At 56.6% G+C, this 21,395-nt stretch overlaps 2 protein-coding genes across 3 annotated transcripts; both read right to left on the minus strand.

The window, feature by feature from the left end:
- Nucleotides 1-3,225: 3,225 nt before the first annotated feature.
- LOC105491453 (cadherin 16) lies at nt 3,226-14,069 on the minus strand. 2 transcript variants are annotated; one of them, XM_011757937.2, is made up of 18 exons: nt 13,944-14,067; nt 13,161-13,218; nt 12,782-12,865; nt 11,394-11,549; nt 11,185-11,323; nt 10,327-10,485; nt 9,347-9,543; nt 8,633-8,755; nt 8,273-8,423; nt 7,811-8,038; nt 7,631-7,707; nt 7,365-7,553; nt 7,022-7,263; nt 6,302-6,435; nt 5,381-5,623; nt 5,107-5,214; nt 4,368-4,484; nt 3,226-3,587 (listed from the first exon to the last, which is right to left on the minus strand). In XM_011757937.2, exons 2-18 carry the CDS (start codon nt 13,203-13,205, stop codon nt 3,490-3,492), a joined length of 2,490 nt encoding a protein of 829 aa, XP_011756239.2. In that variant the 5' UTR covers nt 13,206-13,218; nt 13,944-14,067; the 3' UTR covers nt 3,226-3,489. The 2 variants fall into 2 exon arrangements, with proteins under 2 accessions (XP_011756239.2, XP_024651708.2); XM_024795940.2 differs by lacking the exon at nt 3,226-3,587 and adding an exon at nt 3,594-3,949 and having other exon boundaries at nt 13,944-14,069.
- Nucleotides 14,070-16,587: 2,518 nt separating this feature from the next.
- LOC105491452 (RRAD, Ras related glycolysis inhibitor and calcium channel regulator) lies at nt 16,588-20,845 on the minus strand. The gene is made up of 5 exons (XM_011757935.2): nt 20,717-20,845; nt 20,118-20,502; nt 19,047-19,120; nt 18,717-18,921; nt 16,588-17,250 (listed from the first exon to the last, which is right to left on the minus strand). Exons 2-5 carry the CDS (start codon nt 20,485-20,487, stop codon nt 16,973-16,975), a joined length of 927 nt encoding a protein of 308 aa, XP_011756237.1. The 5' UTR covers nt 20,488-20,502; nt 20,717-20,845; the 3' UTR covers nt 16,588-16,972.
- Nucleotides 20,846-21,395: the final 550 nt, after the last annotated feature.

Below are 21,395 nucleotides of genomic sequence, written 5' to 3' on the forward strand. Positions count from 1 at the left end.
ACACAGACTAGACTGCAGCATACACTTATACACCCACAGACACACGTGTGCACACATGCCTGGTAGAGTGACCGGGCCACTAGGAAGTCTCCCAAGCTCCGTCTTCCAACACCAGCCCTGTCTGGTAGGCCCCCACCACCCCTTAAGTCAGGGCCCCACGCCGCTGAGTCCCTCGCATTAGAAATGCATCGTCCCGCCACAGCAGCGTGTCTGGAGGTGATGTCCTAGGAAGAACTTCTCCCCCGAGGCCCCAGCTAGAGTCCTGGGTGGGTGTAGGTAGGTGTGGGTGGGGTGGGGTCTCTGAGACTGTTGCTTTTTTTGTGGGTGAGGACCAGACTGACCTCTGGGCCTCTGGCTTCAAGAGCCCTAATTGCTGGGGCTGGAAAAAGTTTAAAAATATCCTCATGTTTACATTCTTTCCAAGCTGCCTCCCGATCCTCCGAGCTGGGTCCCTTTGATCTGGCCTAGTGCCTCTGGAAGGGGCCAAGGAGAGGGGCAGCATGAGGCTCTGCTGGGGCCAACCCCACAACCCCCTCCAGCTCCAGCCCAGAGCCCCGTGAGACCCTGGACATCACAGACCCAGTGAGCACCTGGACACTGGAAGGGAGCTGGGGCTAGAAGGGGTGTCTTGCACTCTTGCATTGGGGCTGGAGCTGGGGCCCCTCTCCAAACTCCCTCCCAAAAGCCTGGGCCTCTTGGGACCTCTAGGGAGTGTGTGTAAGTGTGGGGCTGTAGGTCCCTCAACAATCCATGTACTGGGGAAAGCCACATTTACTGAGCCCTGTAGTGCCTGGCACTATGCTAAATGCATTGTGCAGGGATTATTTCATGTAGTTTGCCTAACTACAAAAACTTGTATCACCAAGTAAGCCAAGGCTCAGAGAGGTGAAGCAGTTTTCCTGGGAACACATCGCATGGATAAGCACAACAAATGTTCTTCTACCCAGACAGCTATTGGTTGGCCCCCACCTTGCTCTAGCAGGGGCGAGGCCCTGACTGCAGAATGAAGCCTGCCTCACTAGCATTAATCTCCACAGGCATTCACTGACCCACTGCCAAGCCTAAAGACCAATCAGCTTTGTGTCTCTCTTCCTCTGCAACCCAGGACAAGCCACATCCCCTCTCTGATCCTCACCTTTCTCTCTTTCTCTATTTATGTAGAGATAGAGTTTCACTTTGTTGCCTAGGCTGGCCTTGAACTCCTGGCTTCAAGCAGTCCTCTCACCCTGGCCTCCCAAAGTGCTGGGATTACAGGCGTGAGCCACTGCACCTGGCCACCTTCCTCTGCAGAACGGGACTGAGGATACAGGAGAGTTTTATATCCCCAGATGCCCAAGGAACCTGGGCCCTTGTCTGTGGAGAAGGGGCTTGTGGACCTGGCAGACAACTTCAGCACCAACACAACCAAGAGTGGTCTGGGACCTGGAGGCCCAAGGAAGAAGCCCTCAAACTAGAAAAGATGCCTTCATTTGTCCTGGTATCCTGTCATCTACCCTTTCGTCTGTGGGTCTCCCACCCACCTGATTACCAACCCACCCATCCATCTACCCACCAATCCATCCGGCCATGCATCTGCCTAGCCATCCACTTATCCACTCACCCACGCACCCTCCTATCTCCCTACTTATCCATCTAGGATGAAGGCCAGAAAGTGGTGGTTATAGCTCAAGTGACGCATCTTATGGCTGTATGAACCTACAAACTTCCCTCCTTCTCTTTGCAATTCACCTTTCCATCTTTACAAGAAGGAGCTGATCTGGGTGATCGCTAAGGCCCTGCTGGGAGATCTTGGGGTAGCAGAGACCACCTGAATACTGTGGACATTTCCAGAGAGGTAACATGGTCCTCGACCATGTTATGCCATGCGCCCTGGTTCTAAGACTCCCAGCTACGGCCCTTAACCTCCCTGACCTTCAAGATTCCCCACTGAAAAATGGGGCCAATAATCCACCCTTGTAGGTTGATGGAAAGATTAGATGAGACACTACCTCCAGAAGGTTTGCACCCTGAAGATTTCTGAGTGCATGCAGGCCGAGCAGAGGATATCCTGGCAGAGGGGCAGGGAAGCCCTGCCTGGACAAGGGTAGTCAGCAGAGCCTGCAGTGGGGGTACCTGAGCCAGAATGACAGGGGCCAGCCTCAGAGTCCAACCCCTGGGCTGGGGATCCTAGCTGAGTCTTCGCCAGATTGCCCGCCCTGTCTCTCTTAGCTGGGCTTGGCCCCTATCCCACAGAATCTGCCAACAGTGGAGAGATTATCTCCTAAAAATAGTGCCTGGGCCCCACAGAGGTTGTTTTTCTCCCTTCCCCGTGATTTACCATCATCAGCTCATGGTGCTTGGGACAGCAAGTCCCACCTTGACTCCCCAGAGATGGTTGAGAAGGGGACATAGGGGATCAGCTTGTATCTGGGGTCACCCACAGATCAGGGATTAAAGGTCAATCTGGAGAGCTCAGCTCTTAGCAGAGCTTAGCCCGGCTCAGCAGAGCATCAGGACATGGCTTAATCTTGGGCCAGGGCCAGGGGTTAACCTCAGAGAGGGGCAGTTCCAGAGTAAGCCACAGAGGTGCCTGTCCCGCTCCGATGGTGTCCATCTAAGTGACTCCCCTTCTCTGATTTCCTGCAGATGCCCTCATGCACTCACCAGCCTGTGTGTGAAACACAGCAGTGGCTTGCCTTGGAGCCTGCACTGGGGCAGAAGGACACATCTCCAGCCTCACCTCTCACGCTCCTGACCCATGGGGCCTCACCATCCTGCCCAGGCCCCTGCAGAGACTGAGGGACCTCTGCCCATCCCTGGGTGTAGGTGACTCATGCACAGGAGCACAAGGTGCTCATACATGAGCAGAAGATGGAGACTCACAAGGTTTTGCCTTCCCATAGCAAAGATGACATCCAGGAAAACACAGAGATGACACCCTCAAAGGCACCCCTCCTTGACCATCACCTGCCTAGTGTTCACCCATCCAGGATCTGCGAATGGTGAGCTCTGGATGCCCACAAAAATGACCCACTTTGCTGTGGTCCCAAGCTCTCACCAATAGCCCATATGATGTCTTCATGTCCTTCCCTGCAGGGGACCTCAGTCTTGTCTTTCAAGCCCAGACCCTTTCTATGTGGCAGGAGATGGGGAAGGGATGAAAGAGCAGGTGTGTGCACACGAGCAGGTATGCGCACACTCACGCACACACATGCACACATAGACACTGAGACACAGACACACCAATCCCGTAGGGCCCAGCCCAGCTCTCTGGGGCTTTATTATTGGGCAAACATCCTGCCATTTGGAGCACTCCCATGGACAGTCCATAAAGTCGGTGTCCAGGCTCTGGAGACGTGCCTGGTGATGGTGATGGTGCCTCCACCCCAGGGCAGATGGAGGGGCTTCTACTCTGTCCTGTTCCCTGCTGGATCTTGGGTGCTGGGCTCTCTCCCGGGGGACTCGGATGGAGCCAGAGGCCAAGCTCCCAGCTAGAGCTGCCTAGGCCATTCAGACGGTCGCCTTCAGTGGTACACTGTCTGCTGGTTGATTCAGGTCCTTCTTCCTTGACAGGGTCCAGTGGGTGAAGATGAGGATGAGGAAGATTCCTGTGGGACCCAAGAGGGATGGAGCAGGCCTCAGCAGGGGCTGTGGGACTTGTTCTTCACGAGGGACTTCCTGTGATTGGCATTGGCTTAATGAAGAGATGAGTTTCCTGGACAGCATCCCGAGGCTGGGCTGGGTATGACTCTGTGGTCCTGGTGCCTGGAGAAGCTTGACTGCTCGGCCTGCTTGGCCCCTATCCCTCTGAGGCTGTCCCAGTATATTCAGCCTCCAAAGTCCCCTTCTCTGGGGGACACTGGGGAACCAGTAAGTTGGGCCCCAACTCCATGGACCTCTAAGAGAAAGGCTCATCACAGCAGTGTGCTAGAACCAGCGAGGACAACCAGCAAGGACAAAATTTGAGGGGCTAAAGAAATAAAGGGGATGGAAGGGGTGGCTTAGACTGACACAATTAGGCTAGAAAGACCCGGGCTGTGTCACAACCTGACTGTGTAACCTTGGACCAGTCACTTAACCTCTCTGAACCTCAGTGACCTCATCTGCGAAATGGGGAGATACGAGGATCTGCCTCACAGTGTTGCTGGGAGGATTCCGGGCAATAGTCCCTGCCACCCAGTCAATGTGCAATCATGTAACCGTAGATGCTATTATCAACGATAATGACAATGACTATGATCAAAGGGGCAGGCACATAATGACTAGGAGAGTTGGGGGCTTCCTTTTCAGAGCTGGGGGTACCATGGGGACAAAAGTGTTTATTTGGAGGCTGTGGTTCCAACCACCCATCGCCCTCGCCCACGCAGGTAATGTCCAAACTCCATTACCTATTGCTACCAGGGTGCCTACAAGGATGCCCACTGCCGACAGCTTCGTGGGCATGCCCTTCATGCGGCCCACCTTGCGCATGCACTGCCCCTCCACATTGCAGCGACACACGATCACTGAGGGGAGAGGGGAGGAAAGTAAGAGTAGGGAGGGGAGGACTCCCCAGCAGCTCAGAGCCCCCAGCCCAGCCACCTGGCTGATATGTGTGTGTTTTTGCACATGTGTGTATTCACGTATGTGTGAAGATATATGCACTGGCCAGGCGCAGTGGTGGCTCACACCTGTAATCCCTGCCCTTTGGGAGGCCGAAATGGGTGGATCACTTAAGCCAGGAGTTCAAGACCAGCCTGGCCAACATGGTGAAACCCCGTCTCTACTAAAAATACCAAAATTAGCTGGACGTGATGGTGCACACCTGTAATCCCAGCTACTCGGGAGTCTGAGGCAGGAGAATTGCTTGAACCTGGGAGGTGGAGGTTGTAGTGAGCTGAGATCATGCCACTACACTACAGCCTGGGTGACAGAGTGAGACTCTGTCTCAAAAAAAAATGTATGTGCCTCTGTGCCTGTTCCTGTGTGCACACAGGTGTGTGTGCCCAGCCATAGGTGTGCAAGTGTGCACAGGCATGTGCTGTCCACATGAGAAGCCCATCCCATATGCATTTGTACCCAGCTCCCTCCCCCTGCATGCCAGCAGTTCCCTCAGGAACTGCAGGCTGCACCCAAGTCCACCCTCACCTCGAACCAGGAGCTGCCACATCTGGGCATTGTGGCTGACCACCACGGGGATGATGTGTTCACGCGGCTCCACCCAGTGCAGGGCCAAGGTGAGGTAGGCATGGGAACCTTTCGGGACAGCAGGCAATGACCAGGGTCACCAGCCTGGACAGGCCCTCTGGGGGCTGCTCCCCCTATTCCCAGCCCCACCCCCATGGTAGAAGGGCATCTCACTTCCAAGTGACACCCCCTCCCTGCCTTGGCCATAGCCTCCCTCCCTTTCCCCACCACACACCATTGAGAGTCTGGAGGCGCCAATCCCGTTGCACCGTGGGGTTGGGGCCAAGGGCAAAGCTGTAGGGACCGTGTCCACTGGCCAGATCGGAGTCCTTGCTGGGTCCACTCACGATCACGCCGTGGTCCTGGCGGGGCGTGCAGAGGTATCGGGAGGGCACAGGGGCGGGAGTCAGGGCTGGGGCAGGAGGGGCCTTCAGGAAGTGGATCACCAGGGGCACAGAGGTGCTCAGTCTCGGCTCATCTGCAGAAGAGGCAGCGCTGAGCTGGCCAGGTGTTGGCAGGGGCAGGGGTGAGCTCTGAGGTCCCTGTGCTGCTCCCACAGCCCATGAGTCTCGCCCTACAGACTCCTCTGCCACTCACCCTCCATGCTTCTCTTCACCTGTCATCATCTCCATGCCACTGTGGACATCGTTGACTGTAGCAGAGCTCACTGCTGCTGGGTCTGCCCTGTATCACAGCCCAACTCAGAGCTGAAACCTGCCTCCCAGGGCTCCCCACACAGGGGCCAGCTCTCTGTCCTGAGCAGTGTTCAGAGTCCCCCCTCCCCGGCTCCAGTGGCCCATTCACTCCAGCACTTCTTCCCCGGGGCAGCCCCTGGTCCTTCTGCCACCTCCCCAGCCCTGTACCAGTCCCTGAAGCTGACACCCTGAGAGGCCCTCCAGGGGCTAAAGGACAAGGTTGGGAGATTTTGCATGTCGATCTAGGAGAGTGGTCAGCGAGGGGAGCAGACGCCAGACCTGTCCACCAGAGGAGTAGATCCGTTCTCAGAGAGGAACATTGAACCCAGCTTCATATCTGCCTCTCCTGCTTGGGGCTGGGGGTTGCCAGCGAGGGCCTCTGGGAGGAAGCTCAGTCCTGCTGTCTGTCTGCCTGAGGTTTGTACCCCCTCCCAGGGGCTCCCACCACTTCCTGGCCATACCTGTATCCTGGGCCTCCACGAGCACTGTGTAGGTGTCCCCAGGCTGGGTGCCCTGCAGGGACTGGGCGGTGTGCACCTCCCCGGAGACCTTCTCAATGCAGAGCCAGCCCTCTGAGTCATTGACTAGAGAGAACCTGCCACCCAAGGAAGCGGGTGAGGAGGTACTGGGACTACATATAGAGTTTTGTTCAGAATCGCCCAGGGCTATATGATTTGCTTAAATTCCACATCCTCTCTGTGACTCAGAGGCCACAGCAAAGCCTGGGATGCCCAGTCTCTCTCTCCAGCTTCAGGATTTGTGGTGATGGTGGTGGTAGTGGGTGTGGGATGAACAACAGATCATGCGGGTAGGGGAGAAACTCTTAGAGCCTGGGAGGCCCATTTCAACTTTGCTCACTCCAGGTCACTCTGTGAAGGAATCAGAGTCTGGGAACAACCTTGTCTGTCTGTAATCTGTTGGGGGGCATTGGAGGAGGGCCTGGTCCTCCCTCCAGGTGCTGAAGCATAATCCGAGCTCTCATGGGGTCCAAAACACCCCTCTCCGTGCCCCACCCAGTCCATCCAGCCCGGATCCCTGCCAGGAGTCACAATCTTGGCATTTGCCATAGTTTGAAAACTATTGCAGGCTGTAGATAATATGAGTCCCCTCTGAGGCCCTGGGGTCATCCCCAGGGAGCAGGGGAAATCCAGTCCAGGTAAGGGGCTGGGATTTTGGCTCACCTGAGGGATCGGCTGATGGGGTCAGAGGGCTGGATGGTCAGCAGGAGGGAGCCAGCTGGGGCACTGATGGGGACACTGGCCTCGTAGCGTTCCTGGTCCAACTTTGGGGGTGGCATCACTCTCTCCACCAGCACAGTCACCGTGGCCGTGGCTCCAGGGCCTGGGCCTGGCCCCACCAGCTCTGCCACACTCCGCACCACCACCACCACCTTGTGACTTGGAGCTGCCTCATAGCTGAGGTTCTGGAATCAGGAGGCCCAGGTCACTGTGGGGGCCTAGTCAAGGCACACGTGCATGCATGCGTGCGTGTGTGGACCCCTTTCCCAGCCACCCCGGCCCTCACCTTGCAGAGTCTGAGTCCAACATGCCCAGAGTCTGGCTCCCAATCCAGGTCAAAGGTCCCGTCCATGTCTCCCCTCTCAATGGCAAAATCCATGAGGCGGAAGGCGGGCTCGAGGTCAGCATCAGTGGCTGTGAGCATGGCCACCAGAGTCCCGGGCTCCACATCCTCAGGGAGGCTTATAGGCCCAATCTGGAGAAGGAGGAGGGATGGTGAGTGAGCCCCCTGCCAGCATCCTTCCCAAGGTCTTCTCCCCTGCGTCTGCTTACCTGGGAAGTGGTGAACTCAGGGGCGTGATCATTGATGTCTGTGACTTCGACTTCGACCTCACACGTGCTGCTGAAGCCTAGGGCAGGGAGGACATGTTGGTGAGGTCAGGGTAGGAACAGAGGGCTCTCATGGGGTCTCATGGGGTCATGGGGACCTGGGTCACCAATCAGGGCACTTACCACCCTCTGCGCCTGCCAGGTCCATGGCCAGCACCAAAAGCAGGATGTTCTGGCCAGCTTGCAGTGGGAGTGCCCCCAGTGTCACACTGCCTGAAGTGGAGTCCACCTGGAAGGCTCTCCCCTCTACCCCATCCTCAGACTCAGGGTTCAGGAGCTGATACACAATATGGGAATTGGGGGAGCCTGGGGCATCTGCATCCTCTGCTGACAGTCTAGTCACTTCAGTACCTGCAAGACAGCACCCGCCTGGCTAGGACCACAGCCCAGCCTGGAGGCCTTACCCCACCCACTCCTTATTTTGTGCCGAACTGAACTTGAGCTTGTGTGTGTGTGTGTGTGTGTGTGTGTGTGTATGTTACGGAGGGACATTGACATGGAGCCTGAGGCTGGGTCCTTATCCCAGAGAAGAGCAAGACTGGGTGGTTCATAGAGACTTCGCCCCTCTCCCATCCCATAGCTCACCTGGGGGGCTGAGCTCAGGGATGCTGACTGCGGGGCCACGTGGAGGGCAGACAGGCATGTTGTCATTCTCATCCATCACCAGCACATGCAGCTCCAGAGGGGCTGCATAATCCTCGCCACGGGAATTCTGAGCCCACACCTGGAGCACGTACTGTGGTGGGCAGTAGGGGGCTTCAGGTCAGGACCAAGGGCAGTTCCAGCCTTGCCTGGCTCTGAGTTTCCTTCTGGTGGGCCAGCTGCAGCTCTTCGGGGCTCTTTCCCACTGCCTCAGCCTCTATTGTAGTTGTGACACCCCCAAAAGCCAACTAGACAGTGACCAAGCACCCCCAGCCTGCGTCCCTGACTCCCCGTTCATATCACCTCAGCCTGGGCTTCTGTGTCCAGCTCTCTGGTCACGTAGAGGTTTCCCTCTGCATCCACATCAAACGGTCCCAGGGGATGGCTCTCCAGGCGATAGTGCACATCAACCCCACTCCAGTGTACCTGGGGGGGACATCCCGGGCCAAGGGGCAGGAGCAATCCATGTCAGCCCTTGTGCCCCATCTGATTTCTGTGTGAGGAGCCTGAGCCGCAACTGTGTGACCCAGGCAAGGTGCTGCCCTTCCTGGGCCTGGAGTCTAGGTGGGATCCTTCTGTTCGGGGTACATGTTGTTAGTGGCCTTGCCCTGGTCCAAACCTGGACCCTGCCCAACGTGCCTGAGTGACCAGGTTACTTTATTTTCTACCGTCTCAGCCTGGGCCTGACCCCAGGGCATTCCTAGAAGAGGCCTGAGACATTCCTAGCCCGGGGTGACAATCCCTATGGCAGCAAGAGGTAGCAGCTGTTCTCCCTGAGGAAGCCTTGGGCAAGTTCAAGAGGTCAGAGCACAGAATCACGCCTGCTAGAGGATGGCAGGGCAGGCGAGGCGACACCCCAGTCCATAGCAGGAAGTCCATAGCAGGAAGTGATGGGAGGAGTGGAGGGAGGAGCAGGGGTCATGTGAGTTTCAGACCCAGCCCCCAAATATCCATGAGTCTTGGGCCCAGCTGCACCATCCATGGGGCTGCTTCAGCCACTGACAGCCACTTACTCACCTGGGCAATGTGGTGCGGGTATAGGACTTTGAGATTCTCTGCCAGGTGGATAGGCTCTAGGGGCACCCAGGTGCTCTCTATGATGGAGACTTCCACAGTGGCAATGGCCTGGTGGCCTGAGGCCTGGTCGCCCATGTCCTTGACCTGTACCAACAGCTGGTAGGTCTTCTCCAGGGCGTGATCAAGGCTGGTGCTCCCTAGAACAGGGAGGATGGTCAACTGAGCAGGCAGCTGGGGAGCAGGGGCCAGGGCATCATTCTCAGCAGATACCAGACACAAAACCAAGCATACGGCCGGTGACTGGGACACTCTCTTGGCCAAGGGAAGAGAGGAACTTTAAGCACTATTGTGAGCCTCCAACCAGGACATGACAGTTTGCAAAGCCACCTCCGTATCTCTCCACACAACGAATGCATGATAGACTAGAGGGGTAGGTGGATGACCAGGATGAGGAGGTAGGTAGACGGTAGATGATGGGCTGGTTGACTTGGTAGGTGGATGGGAGTTTGAGTGTGAGAATGGAAGAGTGTAGTGATGGGTGATTGGATGGACTGTGTAGGTGGTTGGGTGGTAGGTGGGTGAATGCATGGCTGGCTATGATGGTGTCTGATTCACTTTTCTTTCCATCCCTAGTTCATGCCTCTGGTTTGAACTTCTAGGTCCAGGTCTCTTCTGCCATCAGTCACAAGGTCGCCCAGCAACATCTTAGGCTGTAACCCCTTAGACTGTTTCTATCCTTGTTCCTTAGGCCCAGGTCTCCGTGGAGCGTGGAGTTGAGGCCCTCCATTCACACCATTTCCTAACTCTACATGCCTGGCCCTGCCTCCACAGCCCCCTGCCTTGTTGCTGTCTCCACCTAGAGTGCCCTTCCCTCCTTTTTTACCTCTCAAGTTCCCACCCATGCTTGTCTTATGGTTCAGATACCACCTTCTCCAGCTTTCACTGACCCTCCCTCCCCAGCACACCCTGCTCAGGCTCACCCTTGGGGCTGAGGGCCAGAGCCCCCTGCCGAGGCTCCAGCTGGAACATGTCTGGGAAAGGCTGGGCTGGAGCCTGGCTCAGGATGCGGAATCGAAGATCCGAGTTGGCTGTGCCTGGCTCATCCTGGTCTGAAGCCTCAAGGAAGAGGAAGGGGATGCCTGGTTCATGGTGGGAGGGTAAACTGTAAGGGATAGAGAGGGTGGGGAGAGTCTCCCATGCCTCTCCTATTTCTCCTCTGTCCTTTCTTCCCTATCCATCATCACATCAGGACTCTGGAGATGAGTCACGGCTTTTCGTCCTACTTCCCAGATGAGCAAACTGAGGCCAAGAGTGGATGGTACCCTCAGTGGAGTAGGGAGGTACAAGATGGGACAGAAATGGTACAGGATGGGCCAGGCTCAGTGGCTCATGCCTGTAATCCCAGCACTTTGGGAGATCGAGGTGGGCGGATCACCTGAGGCCAGGAGTTCGAGACCAACCTGGCCGAAAAGGCGAAACCCCGGCTCTACTAAAAATACAAAAAATTAACCAGGTTTGGTGGCGGGCACCTGTAATCCCAGCTACTTGGGAGGCTGAGGCAGGAGAATTGCTTAAACCTAGGAGGCAGAAGTTGCAACGAGCCAAGATCACGCCATTGCACTCCAGCCTGGGGGGCGACAGAGTGAGACTCTATCTCAGAAAAACAAAAACAAACAAACAAAAAAAAACAAAACAAAAAAGCAAAGCAAAGCAAGAAAAGAAATGGGACAGAAATGGCTGACCTGTCCTATGCCAACTGTCTGGCCATCTCTTTGCTCTCTGCCGTTCCATCAAGGCCCACCTGACCTTACTGTAAATTGTCTGACCTGGTCACTCACCAGGCCTGGTGCCCTGGCTCAGCTGAGCTCTGTAGATGGCTTGAGAGAAATGGGGCACCTGGTCATTCTCGTCTTTCACACGCACAAGCACAGGCTGTGGACCCCACAAAACACGTCTATCCTGTGTCTCCAGGGTGACCTGGCAGGAAAGGGGAATCAGCGTCTGGCCCTGCCTTGCCTGCGCTCCCCCACACCTGGCCCAGCCATACCTGTAGCTGGTACTCTGCCTGCTCCTCTCGGTCCAGGGCCCTGGTCACCAGCAGGAAGCCAGAATCTGGATCCATAGCAAATGGGCCCTGAGCTGCCTTGCCTGAGTCCCCTGACAGCATGATCTGGCCTTCAGCCCCCTCACGGGGCAGCAGCAGCTGATGGGGGTGAACAGAAGTGAAGGCAGCAGTGGCCAGGCCTGGGAGATGACCCCCTTCCACCTGATGGCCTCATTTTGCATGTGGGGAAACTGAGTCTCAGAGACATCTGGCTCCTGTCTGAGGTCACACAGTCAGTAAGCATCAGGACTGAGACTCAGAGACAGAACTCTTTTCCCTGGACCTGGTGCTCCCCAAAACTCCCTGCCCTTCTTTCTGAAGCTTGAAACCTCACCACCAAGATTTCATTCTTTAACCTAAAGCTGTACTCTCCGCTAGGATTAAAATCTGTTAGTCATTCCCACTGCAGGTTGAACATCTCTAACCTGAAAATCTGAAATCTGAAATACTCCAAAATCTGACACTTTTTGAGCATCAACATGATGTGACAAGTGGAGAATGCCGCATCTGACCTCATGTGACAGGTCACAGTCAACACATAGTCAGAACTTTGTTTCATGCACAAAATCATTAAAAATATTCACCCAGGAGCAGTGACGCACACTGGGCTCTTGGCCCCTCAAGGACTCTATTGGAATTTCACCTCTATACCTTCAGCTCCTTCTCGCCATAGCCTCCCCAGCTCGCAAATCCCAAAGTCGTAATCCCAGCACTTCGGGAGGCCAAGACGGGCAGATCACCTGAGGTCAGGTGTTCAAGACCAGCCTGGCCAACATGGCAAAACCCTGTCTCTACTAAAAATACAAAAAAAAAAAAAAAAAATTAGTTGGGTGTGGTGGTGCATGCCTGTAATCCCAGCTACTCAGGAGGGTGAGGCAGGAGAATCTCTTGTACCCAGGAGGTGGAAGTTGCAGTGAGCTGAGATCGCACTACTGCACTCCAGCCCAGGGGGCCAAGAGCGAAACTTCGTCTCAAAAGAAAAAAAAATGTATAACGTTACCTTCAGGCTATGTGTATAAGGTGTATATGAAACATAAATGAATTTCGTGTCTAGATTTGGGTTCCATTCCCCAAGATATCTCATGATGTATATGCAAATACTCTAAAATCTGAAAAAAAATCCAGAATCTGAAACACTTCTGGTCTCAAGCATTTCAGATAGGGGACACTCAACCTGTATAACATGGATAACCTGTATAACATGTATAACTCTCTGGAAAGCAAGGTTTCAAAGAGAAACAGCAAGAGGAAGGGTGCCAGAGGAAGGAGAAGCAGGACTTTGTGGGGAGGGATCCCCCCCACCCTCCCACCCCCCCAGCTCTCTGGCTCACCTTGGTCAGGTATAAAGGGAAATTCCCACCATAGTTTTCTGGAATTTCCACAGACAGCTCTGCAGGCTGGGCCTCCGGGAGAGCCTGTGGGAGGATTCTCACCTTGTCACCAGGCTCTATCTTCCTGCCTGGGCACTGGGACCCAACAGAAGAGGGGAATTTCTGCCCCTTCTCAGGGCCTGGCCGTACCTTTGTCCATCCACCCGTGCTCTGGCCTTTGACCTCCTCATCCCACGATAGCTCTGTAGTCCCAGCTCTGACCCCTCCCATGCTTTGCACCGTTCTCACAGTCAGTGCAATTCGTCCAGGTGGAGTTAGGGGCAAGGGTGTCGACCCCCAAGGCCAAGACCTGAAGGAGTGGGGGCAGTGCCCAGCTCACCTGGGGGACAGAGATGCAAAGCAGCCACAGCCAGGCAGGGACCATGGTCAGGACGGGCCTGAGGGACATAGCAGTGAGGAGCCAGCCCAGGTGGGTGGGGAGGGGCTTTCCATCCCCCACACACAACTAGTGGGATCGCACTGCAGGCTAGCCTCCTCTTCCTCCCCTGCAAAGGAGCTGAGGTTCCCCATCTGCTGCAGGGTAGTGCCCTGCTCCTCAGCCAGGCCCACCAAGGCCCCCAGGCCCAGCCACCCTGCGTCTGGGCTCTTGGCCCCTCAAGCACTCTATCAGAATTTCACCTCTAGACCTTCAGCTCCTTCTCACCATAGCCTCCCCAACTTGCAGATCCCAAAGTGGTAATTTTCTAGCAACCCCCCAAATCACAAAAGTTTGAAGCTGGAAAGTTCCTGAATACTTGGAGCGTCACTTCCTGAAGTCACCTCTTGTTGCTGGCAAGGCCTGAAGGCTGGGGTCTGGCCAAGGTCACAGAGGACTTGACCACAGGAAGATTCCTCCTAGCTCAGGGCCTCCTGGACTGTCCTGCCTCCCACTGCCACCTTCTAGACAAGGAGAGCCCCCGGAGCAGGAGCCTGGCTCTTGTCTCATCATTTTCCAGCCCTTGTCATGGAGCTGGGCAGACAGAGCAGCAACAAATCAACAACCTCTCTAAGATGAGGCCCTGGGAATTCTTTCTCAGATGGCGAGGACAGGGCAGTGTTTCTCCTTTTCCCACCACCAACCCCAGCCTCAGCCATGCCCTCCCCTCCACTCCCAGCCCCTCACCCTCCAATGCCCAAGACTGGCTCCCTTGGTCCAGCTGCTAAGCAAAAGGGCTTCTTCTCCAGGGAGCTCTGGCCAGGCTGGGCTGGGTGGGGCAAGGCAGGGCACTTGAGCAGGTAGGAGGGTTCAGCCACGCTTGCTCAGGAATGGAAAAGGCCACTGGGCCCATAGCAGCAGGCCTGGCCCCGCCCAGCCCCCCAAGTTACTCATTGACTTTGGAAAGTTAGGAGCTGCTCAGCATCTGTGACTGCCAGCCCCGGGAGGTGGGGAGATGGTTGGCCTGGCACTCCCTCGACCCCAACACAGCCCAGGGGGTATTCCTTGGCCCTCTGGGTCTGGACACTACTTTTTCTGTGGCTCCAGACTTGGTCTCACTTATCTCCCAGGCTCCAGCGTCTGCAGCCACACCCTTGCACACTCTGTTCCTTGTGCCTGGAACACCCTTCCCACTCGTTCATCTGTGTGGTAAGCACCTGCTCATGCTTCAGTATTCAGCTCAAATACTCCTTTTTCCAGGAAACTTCCCCTGTGTTCCCAGGCTGGTTCAGGAGTCTCCTCTGGGAACGCCCCACCCCCTCACGCCATGCCATGTGCTATCTCTATTAATACACAGAGGACACCAGATTGTCATTGTCTGCGTCTTCCATTAGACTGGGAGCCCCTTGAGAGCAGAACTCAGGGACTCAGAAATGACCTGGCTCTCGTTCTGCCCTGGCAACTCCCCATGGCTTGTGGAACTAAGACAAGGAGCTGGAGGTGGCAAAGGATGGATGAGCAGTGCATGAGTGGAACTGGGTATTGGGGCTCCAGACCACCCCCCAGGGGGACCTGTGGTGGGGGAGTGCAGCAGCCTGTGAGCTCCCCAAGTCCTTACACTGGCCACTCAACAGTGACAGGGCTGAGACAATGGGCGGTCTTGTGCCTCTAAGAAGATTAAACCGGCTCAGGCGACCTTGAGGGAGTTACAGGGCTGAACACGGGCTCTCCCCGCAATGAAGGCAGCCAAGCAGAGCCAGGAGACACTTCTGAGGCCTGGGAGTCTGGAACGAGGGGAGAGGGTGGGAAGATCCTGGTCTCCATTCCCTCCCCAGCCTTGGTCCCCGCGAAGCCTCCCATGGTCCCCGTGAAGTCCTTCCCACTGTGTACCTGATTAGTCTCTCTCAGGTCAGAAGCTACCCCCAGCTGCCCCCAGCCTTGTCACAAGCTGAGTGCCTGCTTCAGGGTCACTCTGGCACCCAACCAGGAGCAGTGCATTGTGGAGAGGTTGAAGGGGGTTTCAAACGTGTTAAGCTCCTGCTATGTGCCCAGCACTGCTCTGAGCACATACCTTCATTATGCCACATACTGTGTTCTGAAGGGGCATTGCACCCATGTCACACGCTGGGGCACAGAGAAGCTGAGTGGTTTGCCTACGGTCACACAGTCAATAAGTGACAGAGCCAGGAAGGCCTGAGGACCCTCACTTGCTCTGAAAATACCATGCCTTCTGTATTCCTTGAAGTATGTTGGGAGGAGGGGCAGAGCAGCAACAGCTCTGAGAAGTTACCTCTGCCCTGGGGAGCACGTGGGTGACTCTCAGCACTCCCTGGTACATGGAGGGGCAGCCCTCAAGCCTCCTCCTGCAATTCAACAAGCTGCAGTCAGGATTCTAACCAGGTTGCCAGGGCTCCCTGGAGTCTGTGGAATGAATAAATTGAACTAAGGAAGGAACGTATGGACCCTGGCCCAGAACCTTCTTAGAAACTGCCCCCCACCTCGCCCCAGGCTGCCTCCAGGCTTTGGAGATGGGCAGACCTGTATACCAGTCCCCACTCAGCCACTTCCCACCCAGCACCAAATGGGGACGATTTTTCCTGAGACCATGCAGATAAAAACTCTTAGCAGCACTTGTGCCAAGCGTGAGGGAGCCACAGGCATGGGTGGGCAGGGAGACAGGTGCATCCCCAACCACAAGCACGAGTACACCTTCCTATACAAATGCAAGACCTCTCATTCCAGGCAGGGCAGGCTCCAGGCAGCTGCTCCCACCAAAACTGAATTAGCCAATGCTGAGCATGAAATGTTTTTGCCTGAATACTCACGGTGGAGAGAACAGTGAGGGCCTCCTCAGTAGCTCAACCCCAGCGAAGAGGTGGAGGAGCCATGTGGAGCTGAGTGTGCCTGTGTGTGCCTTCACAAACCATCCCTCTGCATTCTCTATCCCCAACCTCAGCTGATTCCGGTCCTTCAAGAGGGAACAGGGCAGAAATACCAGCTGTGGAGCCAGACCCAGGGTTCCTGCCTGGTTGTGAGACTCAGGGTTCCTGCCTGGTTGTGAGACCCAGGGCAGAATGTGCTCCCTTGAGCAGCTTCAGTTTCCCTTTATGGACAGTGAGTGATTGAACCCTCAATCAGTTGGGCAATGCCAGGCCCCATGCAGAAAGAGAAGAGTCTGGATAACAGGGACTGGGAGGGGTTTGTGTCTCCTGCTCCTTGAACCCCCAGCCAGACCCGATGCCCATCCCAGCTGGCTATATCCGGACCCCCACATTAACACATCATGGCCACACACTAGGGTGGGGCAGTGAGCCCCCATCCCTCAACTTCAGAAATCCTTCCAGCTCCTGAAGCGCCCAGATAGGAGGAAAGACAGTCAACAGCCATGACATATCAGGAAATAGTCTTTATTACAAAAATCTGCATGTAAACAAATAGCCACAGCACTGAACAGCCTCCCTCCAGGGCAGGCACACCCGGGTTGTGAAAAAAGTCAGAGTCCTCTCCCGGCACACAGGCCTGCCCCGCGGCTGCGCTCCGGCTGCTTGGGACGCAGATCAGCCTGCGCATGCATCTCTGTGGGCCCAGCCCTCACTGGCCCCTGGCCTCACTGGGCAACACTGTCTGTCTGTCCATGACCATGAGGTTGGGGGTACCCGGCTGGCAGCTCCAAGGGACCCAGAGTCTGAGCCAGCCCTGAGGCTCCTGGGGCAGTTGGCTGGGCCAGCCCACCAACCCGTCCGTCCGTCTCCCACCATACTGAGAGCGGGTGGGACCTAGAGAACCGAGAGGTCGTGGCAGGACTTGGACTTGGCGCGAAAGGCCATCTTCCGGCTGTTACGAGCTACGATGCGGCCCAGGAAGCGCTTCGCCTTTTTGCCAAGGCTCTCTCGCCTCCGGGTACCTGCTTGCCGTCGCGCGTTGGCCTCTTTGCTGTCCCTGCGCAGGCGTATTTGGCGCACGACACCTTCAAACAGCGCCTGGACATTGTGGTGCAATGCCGCTGATGTCTCAATGAACTTGCAGTCAAAGACCACCGCGCAGGCCCGGCCCTCTGTGTGGGTGGGGACAGGCAGGCACCAGTAAATAAAGGGTGGGTGAGTGAGGAGTCCCCTCCAACCCTGGCCACCCATGGAAACTGCCACTCGAGAATTTGCAGGGTCCTCCCCCAAAACACAGAGACCCCAGCTCCTGTACTGAGGGTACTGGTCCCTGCTGCGTCACCCAGTAGGCAGAGTGCCTTCGTTTAAGGAGCCCCCAAAACAGTGGCCCTCAAAAGGAGATCCATTTATTGAAATAATTTGAAGCCTGATACTTAAAGTACAACAGTAGTAAACACAGGAAAATGAGAAGTATGTTGGACAACTTAGTTTTTTGTTTTGTTTTGTTTTTTGTTTTTTTTTTCTGAGACAGAGTCTTGCTGTGTCCCAGGCCGGAGTGCACTGGCACAATCTCAGCTCACTGCAAGCGCTGCCTCCTGGGTTCACGCCATTCTCCTGCCTCAGCCTCCCAAGTAGCTGGGACTACAGGCGGCCGCCACCATGCCTGGCTAATTTTTTGTATTTTTAGTAGAGACCGGGTTTCACTGTGCTAGCCAGGATGGGTCTTGATCTCCTGACCTCATGATCCACCCGCCTCGGCCTCCCAAAGTGCTGGGATTACACGCATGAGCCACTGCGCCTGGCACAACTTAGTAGTTTTTTTTTGTTTTTTTTTTTTTTGAGACGGAATCTGGCTCTGTCGCCCAGGCTGGAGTGCAGTGGCGGGATCTCAGCTCACTGCAAGCTCCGCCCCCCGGGTTTACACCATTCTCCTGCCTCAGCCTCCGGAGTAGCTGGGACTACAGGCGCCCGCCGCCTCGCCCGGCTAGTTTTTTGTATTTTTTAGTAGAGACGGGGTTTCACCATGTTCGCCAGGATGGTCTCGATCTCCTGACCTAGTGATCCGCCCGTCTCGGCCTCCCAAAGTGCTGGGATTACAGGCTTGAGCCACCGCACCCGGCCTTTAGTAGTTTTTAATTAGAGGTTATATCATGACGAACGATGCAGTGGATTCGGGTTGCATGGGCAAGGTCACCAAGTCACTGCTGGGTTCCTCTGAGGGGCTCAGTACCAGGACCCATAGGAAAGGATGCTGAGGCCAAGTGGGACGGGTCTTCCCCAGGGCCAAGTCTACCGTAAGAATGGCCGAGACCTAGGACTCTGACCTCCTGGCCTGTTCCCCTACACTCTCTTCCACCCACTTACCCCGAAACCAGCCAGGCCAGGACCAAGAGGGGCAGGAGAGGAGGGCCCTGCGGTCCCCCAGCTCCCCTATCAGATTTGGTTCTTTCCCCACCCCTCTGGGGCCTTCTGGAGCCCTGTGAGCAGGCACCGGCTCTCTCCCATTTCCCTCCCCGCCAGTTTTCTTTCTGAACATTTTTAGCCTCTGATTATCCCCAGGGACTCAAGCTGAGCCAAGACTGCCTATATCAGGGCCCAGCTGGGCACTCCCTCCCCCTGCAACCTGCCGCCTACTCACCATCCACTGAGACCTCACGAGAGCGCACCAGGTCGCTCTTGTTGCCCACAAGGATGATGGGCACATCATCTGTTTGCCGTGCACGACGCAGCTGGACCCGCAGTTCTGAGGCCTTCTCGAAGCTGCCCTTGTCCGTCACTGAGTACACGATGACATAGGCATCCCCCATGGCCATGCAGTGTCCGGGCAACCAGCGGCCCCCGTCCTGGGGAACACACACACACAGTCTGCCCAACAGTCCTCATGACCCTGACACAAGCCTGGCACTCCCAGACCCCTACCCCAACTCACTCCTCCCTCCCCTGCCCTGGGTCTCAGCCTGTACCCTACCTGCTCCCAAATGTCGTAGACCATGAGTGATGCCTCTTCTCCGTCCACCACAATGGAGCGATCATAGGTGTGCCCTAGGCAGGAGACCAGTAAACAGGTTACCAGCTGACTGTCAAAGCCCCTGCTGCCAGGTTTCCTGTTATGGCCACACCCTCCAGCTCCTCCCCAGAGCCCTCCTCATCCTCCACTCCACTTGCAGATGCTGGTATGTGGCAACAGCAGTGCCAGGCAGGGAAGTGGGGGCTGGAGGGCATGGTGTGCCTGACCTCTACCCACATGCCCCCCAAGCTAGCAATGTCCCAGGTGGCTGCTCCAATGCCCCCTGTCCTCCTGCTGCCTGGGTCCCAAGGTGGCTCTGACCCAGTGGCCTGAGTTAGAATAGTGACTGTCCCGCTCCCTAGGGACCTTGGCCACCTAGGGCTCCTCTCTTAGAAATCCCTCTGGTTCGAAACTCTGACCTGTCCCTGATAGGCAGGGAGGGATGTCCGGTCCCATCCCACAGAGCAGCCATATCTATGCCCTGGCCTTCTACTCTGGGCATTTCTTCCCTACCAAAGGCCAGGGGGTGTCCCTTCTCCTTTCCTTTCCCCATTTATGAAATGAGTAGGTAGAAGCGTGATTCTGAAAACACGAATAGAATTCCACAGTATTGGCCAGGCGCGGTGGCTCACGCCTGTAATCCCAGCACCTTGGGAAGCCAAGGCGGGTGGATCACGAGGTCAGAAGTTCGAGACCAGCCTGGCCAACATGGTGAAACCCCAACTCAACTAAAAACACAAAAATTAGCCGGGCGTGGTGGTGGGCGCCTGTAATCCCAGCTACTCTGGAGGCTGAGGCAGGAGAATCCCTTGAAACCCGAAGGCAGAGGTTGCAGTGAGCCTAGATCGGGCCACTGCACTCCAGCCTGGGAGAAAGAGCGAAACTCCGTCTCAAAATAATAATAATAATAATAATAATAATAATAATAATAATAATAAATTCTTCCATGGTATTTGCGGCTTTGAGTCCTGGTCTCAGCCCTCAGTCCTAGCCCTGGGATCTCCCCTCTCGCGAACAGCTCGATCCGCTCACCTGCTGCCTCTGCTTCGGGACCATCCTCCACACCGCCGAAGATGCGCGCCAGGGCGCTCTTGCCCACGCCGGGCGCCCCCAGCAGCAGCACCTTGTAAACGCTCTCGTCAGAGTCGCTGCCCCCCGAGCTGAGTGAGTCCTCAGAGTCCTCGGGCCAGTCCAGCCTGGGACCCTGAGTCCCCGTCCCGGCCGCAGCCGCCGCCAGGGACCCGGGGGCCAGCGCCGCCTGCAGGTCGCGCTCGTCCACCGGCATGCTGCGGCGGTGCAGCGGCGGCGCTGGGCCCCAGGGCGTGCTGCCCCGACGGCGCTCGCGCTCCCGGCCCCCGCCGCGGCTCCCGCCCGCTCCGCTGTCGCCGCCGTTCAGGGTCATCGTGTCCGGGGCCGTCTAGGGGAGCAGGAACCCGGGTGATCGTGTAAGCCATGAGGGAGGCGGGACCCGGGGCGCACCTGCCCAACCTGGAGTCAGGCGGGATGCTCGGGCGGAGGTCCCGCCGCAGCCCTCCCCCAGCCCCGAGGTCGCGGCGCCCTCACCGGGGACCCCTCCGGACCTGGCGCATCTATCTGCAGCCGCCCCGACCCCGCTCCGCCAAGACACTCACCCACTCGCACACAGACACGCTCAGGACTAGGATCCGGGTTAGGATGCAACCCACTCGTAGTCTGGACTCGGACTCTTGGGTCTCCGCCGCCGCTGCTGCTGCAGCCCGCACTGGGCTCTGGCTCCAGAGTCGCCTATTTAAGCCTCCACCCGCCCCCGCTCCCGCCCCCGGTTCACGCTGCTGCGGGGGCTGACGTGTCTGTCCACCCCCACCAGGGGAATCCCCCACCCTCCTCCTCAGACCTCGCACACCCGACACCCCGCCCTACCCGCCAGGGGAGGAGCAGTAGCTGTCTGGGAATAGAGGGGCTGACTGGTAGGCAAGGTCCGGGGCTGAGTGTGTGTGTGAGGAGAGAGAGCGCGAGGCTGCCGGGGGAGTACGTGATGCGGAGGCAGGCAGCAGGGTAAACTCAACCAGCCAAGAGCAGCAACTGCCCTCAAGGGAAGAATTCGGTCTGGCCCCGTGAGAGTGAATTCTCCCTTCCCTCTCCCCAAGTCGCCGCTCTTCCTCTTAGCAAGTAAACGAGTTACAGGCTGGACAGAGATCCCTCTTCTCTGCCCATGACACCCACTCCCCAGAGGTTCAGGTCTGAGCTGGAATTTAGGGGGTGTCATTTCACACAAAATCCTTTCCACTCTCTCCCCATCCTGGAGTTGAAGATTCTCCCTAATGAGCCTAC

The sequence above is a fragment of the Macaca nemestrina genome, chromosome 18 (assembly GCF_043159975.1).
Source record: "Macaca nemestrina isolate mMacNem1 chromosome 18, mMacNem.hap1, whole genome shotgun sequence".
NCBI lineage: Eukaryota > Metazoa > Chordata > Mammalia > Primates > Cercopithecidae > Macaca > Macaca nemestrina.

Coding starts and splice junctions, on each gene's coding strand:
- LOC105491453 (XM_011757937.2), bottom strand. CDS start 13,205: ATGGTCCCTGCCTGGCTGTGGCTGCTTTGCATCTCTGTCCCCCAG. Junction 11,550..12,781: donor TCCCTTTATACCTGACCAAG/GTGAGCCAGAGA, acceptor CACCCCCATCAG/CTGCTGCTGCCCCGTGAGGG. Junction 8,756..9,346: donor ACCCGCACCACATTGCCCAG/GTGAGTAAGTGG, acceptor TGTCCCCCCCAG/GTACACTGGAGTGGGGTTGA.
- LOC105491452 (XM_011757935.2), bottom strand. CDS start 20,487: ATGACCCTGAACGGCGGCGACAGCGGAGCGGGCGGGAGCCGCGGCGGG. Junction 19,121..20,117: donor TCCCGAAGCAGAGGCAGCAG/GTGAGCGGATCG, acceptor TCTCCTGCCTAG/GGCACACCTATGATCGCTCC. Junction 17,251..18,716: donor TCGTGAGGTCTCAGTGGATG/GTGAGTAGGCGG, acceptor CCACCCACACAG/AGGGCCGGGCCTGCGCGGTG.